The 6,348-nt window shown below is 38.5% G+C and overlaps 1 protein-coding gene across 1 annotated transcript in view; it reads right to left on the bottom strand.

The window, feature by feature from the left end:
- Nucleotides 1-3,045: 3,045 nt before the first annotated feature.
- ghitm (growth hormone inducible transmembrane protein) overlaps nucleotides 3,046-6,348 on the bottom strand; it is a 4,549-nt gene continuing 1,246 nt past the window's right edge. Inside the window, exons 3-9 of the mRNA XM_032501456.1 lie at nucleotides 5,943-6,045; nucleotides 5,566-5,677; nucleotides 5,325-5,466; nucleotides 5,026-5,134; nucleotides 4,659-4,847; nucleotides 3,814-3,985; nucleotides 3,046-3,697 (exon numbers count right to left, since the gene is read on the bottom strand). Of these exons, the coding sequence (XP_032357347.1) occupies nucleotides 3,610-3,697; nucleotides 3,814-3,985; nucleotides 4,659-4,847; nucleotides 5,026-5,134; nucleotides 5,325-5,466; nucleotides 5,566-5,677; nucleotides 5,943-6,045 (915 nt within the window). The 3' untranslated portion in view covers nucleotides 3,046-3,609. The remainder of the gene's footprint in view (nucleotides 3,698-3,813; nucleotides 3,986-4,658; nucleotides 4,848-5,025; nucleotides 5,135-5,324; nucleotides 5,467-5,565; nucleotides 5,678-5,942; nucleotides 6,046-6,348) is intronic.

Raw genomic sequence — 6,348 nt, forward strand, 5'->3', positions numbered from 1 at the left:
ACATTTGGCTCCTCTCGCAGGTGTTTTAAAGGGTTTTAACAAACTCATTAGTCACATGTAGCGATTTCCACTGGCCTAAGCTTCCCCGGGGCTGCTCTCCTTGGCAGCTCGCTGTCCAACACAAGCCTCAGCTGCGCTTGTGGTGCACTCTGTTTGGCCTTTGCATTCCACTTCCCCTGTGAAGCCCAGTGACCTGTCAATCCCTATGCAAAACAAGGCTTTTATTCAGCATTAAAAATGTTAAATTTTTGATCTGCAGGCCTACTTTACATTTTTAGTTCAGCTTAACAGATGTACTGTATGTCATGTTACAGGAGCTGTTTGACATTAAGCACTTTCTAAAATTGTAAGAACGTCTCATGGTATGAATCATTTGCAGCTTAATCGGATCAAAACCAAAACGCTGCTCTCAAATTTACAGAGATATAGTCCCCGGAAAAAAAGCTGATAAAAAAAGGACAAGTGGAACTCTGATTATGATGTACGTTTGGATCTATCTGCGTATCTGATGATGGCCAAGAGCCCGAAACTTTATTATTTGGCATTGAGAGAGTTCTGCACCTTTTAAAAACAAATAAGATCTTCGTATAAGCAGACGTCATGTGAGTGCATGTTTGTCCACTGTTTCCACGTGGTGTGTTAACTATATGACTTAGGCACTTAGAGGCGCAGACTTGTGCACTTCCTATTTTCACAGGTATAAAAATAGAGTCTGACGTAACACAATCATGCATCTTACTCTGCAGCCAATGACAAATCTGCTCTGTTAACTAAAATAAACACAGAATCCATGAAAAGCCCAGGGTTTATAACACTGAAAGTGCAGACACAATAATTAATGTTACAGAATCTTGAGGATTTAAGGCAGAAAAAAACATATGTGGAAGAACTATGCAGAATTAGAAATACTTCAAGTAGACATTCTGCATTCAAAATTTTTATGTTTATGATTTAATGTAATGATAGTACAAAGACATATTAAGCAGCTTTTAGAGTGTTAAATAATTGTAATACAATAACTGATTCATGACACGTAAGCAACATTTTAATGTTGGAGTTAGTCAAGGTGGGGCTCCTTTTAACAAGTTTTATATTGTTAGGTGCTTTAATCTAGAATAGTGAGTCTGATTTTATGATCTGATATTTCCACAGATAATCTGAATCTGCAAAGTAAATGCAGTTGTCAGATAAATGTAGCGGAATAAAAAGTACAATTTCCTACTGTAGTTGAGTAGTTTATCTTTAAAGTTGTATATTTAGTAATTTTAAAGTAGCATTGCATATATTACAGTTGCTACATATATTGAGAAAAAAGTACATAGCAGAACAAGACTAAGAGTCATGCTTGCATCTTGTTTGTTGGCACAGTGGGGCTTTGAGCTAAATGCTAAGTTTAGCAGGCTAACATGCAGATGTTTCCCAGGTATGTTTACTGCGTTCACTTCACGATTAGTTTAGTGTGTGTAAACTTTGGGTCTGAGAGAAGAAACAGTATGATGTTGATTGATAACTTTCTTAAGCAGCTTCAGCGGATTTTAAATCATCAAATGATTGTTGAAACAAGTCACTACAATTTACAAATTTTGATCTTATGATCCTGCTAGAGAGGGATCACTAAAGTCTGTAGGGTTCATCCTCTGAGCATCACAAATGTACAACATGTTGTGCCATTCCATCTAGTAGACAAGATAATTCACAGGATAAGTGAAAGCTTTTTACCATGTTCAAAATTTCAAGGCAATCCATCTGAGAGTTGTTGAAATAACTTGTCTATTTAGGAAAATAACTGAAATGACAATGGTTTGGCAACATTGTTCAAAGCCTCTTTGAATTGAAATATTGTACACATTGTTCTATAATGCACAACAAAGTGCCTGAGAGAGTTCTTAAGGTATTGTGGGTGAAAGTGGTGAAGCTATAACTATATACCCATAGCCATTATTCATTGTCTAATGAACTTATTCTCTCTCTCTCTCTCTCTATCCCTCTTTCTCTCTCACAAACACCATGTCAAGGCTACATTATGCAATAAAAACCTTGGTCCCTAACCCATATTGGTCATCAATCTGAAAATGACCGCCAGAGAGCAACGTTTATCCCCAGTAATGCCAGATCTCCACATGCTGAAGCTTTCCCCAATCTCATCCATTATTGCCCTCTTTATCCCTCCCATCTGCAGTTTTTTTTTCTCTTTTCTCAACAGACAGTATATATGAGTCATATGTGTCCTTAACATGAATATGATCTGAGATTGAAACAACCCCTGGCAGCTGTGCCAAATATGCATGCTTTAATGCATCACCTGCATATTTACAGATGTTAGCATCTGTTGCAAGTGTCCTGGTTTGAAGGTTTAATTTTAGAGGAGCAGCCAGATGGTGAACAAGAGGATTACTACGCTAAGCCTTTGTCATCTGCTGCTACACACTGACTGTTTATAGGAAAATACAAGGTGGAACCCCACCGGTCCCTTATAGTCTGGTCTGAGCTGCTATAAGTGTGCATGTGTATGAGTGTTTTGTCTTATGTAGTAGCAGAGCGGTAAGGGGTTGAGGACAAAACTGTACACTAACATTTCCTTGCAGATTTAATACACCACTCATTCGAGTGTCGGTGGTATTGCAAGTCGATGAACTTATTTGTTATGTTATTGCAAGGTCTAGCCATACATTTCTTATAAAAGGCACCTAAAACATTAATAAAACATTGTTACCGTTTTTTCAACAACTTGAGAAAATGATACTTGATGACTTGCCTTGATAGCAAAAGCACAGGAGTTACTAAATAAATATAAATGGATCTATTCAAAGTGTACCAGCAAGTCATGAGTGAGCCAGCTTGCATAATACCAGGAACCTGAAACCAAACCAACTAAATAGAATTCAGCCATAATTAATTTTAGTATTTAATAATTTGTGTTATTCCCACCATAACATACCTACTGTTTTCTGTGAAAAAGGCCTATAACAGGAGTCATCTCAGGTCAACCTCTGCTGCATTTTATGATCACTTTTCAACATAGGTAACAAAACCATCTGGAAAATATCACTTTTGACTTGTTTGAGTGATTCCATTGTTGAAATTACTGTTTATTTTCTCAGAAATATATGAACTAGTGCCAACCTCTTTAACCCATCACATAAGTGCAATATCAGTGTATACTGTGGTCATTTATTGTACTGAGTCTGAACCAGTCTATGACTGACATGTGCAGCATTTCGTTTGCACATACCAGATATTCTTGAACTTTCATCCTTATAGAAACAGAAACATCACCATCAAGTTGAAATAAATACAAAACATGAAGAATACAAACGACATCTGAGGCAGGCAAAATGATGCTGTCAGACATATTTAACTCATCTGTAACGCCCAGGGTTAACCAGATACTTCCACAACCAAAGTAAGAGCTCTCAGTGTGTTATCAATATACAACAATTGGTCTTTTTTTGAGAGTGCAATCTTCTTTTTCACACTCTTGCAAAGCATTCATGTATATTTACCAGTTAATCACTAAGAGAACACTTGGCGTATGCTGCTAGTAATAAAATATGTTTTTGTTTAGCTCTGTGGAAGGTGAAAGTAAAGCTCAAATCAAGATGCTGCCGTTTACTTCCTTTTGCCGCCGCCGCCGTTCGCCAGAATCATCACCATTCTCATGAAGATGTTCAGTGTGTCCATGTAAATCCCCATACACCTGTACAATAAAGAAGAATGAGATGCCTACATTGGTGCAAGTATATTACTAGTATTCTGCTGAAAACAGCATTTAAAGTGTAACAGCGTGAGTGAATATTTTCTGGTGTGACTTACGCGTTAATGGGGTCATATTTCTGTACACCATAGAGTGGGTGTGTCTCTGCCCTCTTGATGACCTTCTGTGTGTCATAGAGGAGGAACATGCTGAACAGGACCAGGCCTCCGTAGATGGCCACAGAGTACAGACCTGCTCCGAACGCTGAGGTGGGTGGCAGGAACATTGATCCTAAGAAAAGAAAAGAAGATTCACTGTGAGACTGACAAGTACTGATTCAAAGTGATAGCACACAGACCTAAATAATGAATTAAAATAATTGTATCTATGTTTGTGCAGTATGTATGTATGTATGTACGTATGTATGTATGTAGCTGATAGATCAGCTACCTTCCCAAAGGGTTTATAAAAATGAATGAGATGTTAAGCTGCTTGACACAGAACTTGATATAAGCAAATAAACTATTAACAAACATACACATATGTAACAAATTCTTCTATTTCATCTGACAGCATCATAATTGGTAGATGTGTGGTATTTTTTTTTATAGATTATGCAAATAATTCCTACAGAACAAAGACACTTTTCTTTTGTGTGACATCAACCAAATTCATTTGCAAAAGGGATTAGTTGTGTGAAAACTAACACTTTTTTATATCAGCAAATTTCCTCATAAAAACACATTATACTTGGCTATCATCTTTAATTAAGCATTAAATGGCATTATGTACACGTCATGTCATTTAACTTGTTGACATTCTGCTAAGATGCTAACACTTCTGTACTCTAACTTTACTTTTAACAGAATGCCATTTTCAGTCTGAAAACGCCAAAACTTGCATTCAATATTGCCTGTAGTGCACCTGAGACCACGTTTAAGAGGTGAAACTGCATTATACTAACCAATTGAGGAAGCGAAGACCACTCCAAAGCCAACCGCCAATGGCCCGCCCATATTGAGGAACTTCTCACTAGGGGCACACATTGCCACAGTGGACAGACCTCCCACGATTCCTGCGGTGTACCAGGCGGCCCTCATCACCAGAGGCCCTCCCAGGAGAGTAAGGGGAGCGATGACAGCCCCCATCACACCTAATAAATAATATCACATTAAAAAAACAAAAAAAAAACACAGATCTGTGCCAAATGTCTAGATGTTATTTTCTGCCTTTACATGACTGCCCTCTTGTGCCAAACTGAGGCACATAACAGATAACAGCTGAGTGGGAAGAGAACAGAATAATTTTCCACAAAACACTGTCTTACAAACCTGCATGGAACATCCAAGCCAGGTGTTTGGGCATCGGGCTCTGCTCATATGAAATGGACCTGACAAGCATGCCGGCACCAATCATAGCCGCGAAAGTTGCTCCAATAGCCTGGGTTAGAACAAACATTAGGCATTCATATTAATAACCTGTAAATATACCCAAATATGTTCTTTGAGTCAGTTTTTAAAAATTCAGATATTACCAAACCAGCTCCATTGCGTATTATCCTTCAGTTTAATTTGAAAATAAATGTTTCAATGCAGTGAGGCCCTAAATTGGGTCTACTTATAAAGCTTACCAGCCAAGATCCTCTCATCATCAGACCCATAAGTGCCGGGGTCCTGCTCACCGCTACAGCTGACAAAGCCGTCAATCCAATACTGCCTGCAAAGTACATGTAGGTGGAGTGGATCCTGTCCTTCACGTACTGAGGCCAGATCCTGCAAAGCAAGGGAAGAATATAGAGCTTATAGAACGTAACACAGATTTTCTACTGGCCTATGAAAATGAAAGAGCTTGTACACAAAGCTGCTACCCACACTGCTTTCTCAATGGCACCGATTTCATTGGACATGCCGAGTCCATAGTAGCATAGAGCTCCAAGGCCAACTGCTGCACCTCCAGCCAGAACCATTCTTCCCATGCTGTCAACTGTAGATACAACAATTAATATTTTACATTGGATATATTAAAAATGACAGATAACCACAGTGACTGTCACAGATAAAGGATTTGTGATTCAATAGGAGATTTGGCATGATGGCAATTTAGATCATCACAGAATGATTTAAATCATCAAACTCATAATTTGGCTTGTTCAAGAGAGTGGATAGCATAACATAGTTCAGATCAGTTATGTAACAGTGCACTCAGTGCATGTAATAGTGTATTTAGTAGTAACTAGTATAGTGATTACTTTTAATGGCGGTATCTGTTGCTGGTTCAAAAGCTGCTTCTTTGAGCTGATCTTTGGTTGTCTTCCCACGGCGGAACCCAAATCTGGCCTTGGAGGAATAACCCTGGTGAAAGAAAAATACATTTTACACAAAACTGCAATTGTTGATTTTGTGGCTTGGATTTCACACCCACCCTTGTTAATAAAAACTGAAAGTGATCATGCTGTGGTGTGGATACACCATTTCAACGATAATTTCACAGTGTATGACAGAACATACAGAGAAAGATGTTCAAAGGTCCCAAGGCCTGAAAATTTCAATTCCTGAGGTTTTTTAACATTGATATGTGTTCCCCCGTCCTGCCTATGGTCTCCCAGTGGCTAGAAATGGAGATAGGTGTAAACCAAGCCCTGGGTATCCTGCTCT

The sequence above is a fragment of the Etheostoma spectabile genome, chromosome 21 (genome assembly GCF_008692095.1).
Source record: "Etheostoma spectabile isolate EspeVRDwgs_2016 chromosome 21, UIUC_Espe_1.0, whole genome shotgun sequence".
Taxonomy (NCBI): Eukaryota; Metazoa; Chordata; class Actinopteri; order Perciformes; family Percidae; genus Etheostoma; species Etheostoma spectabile.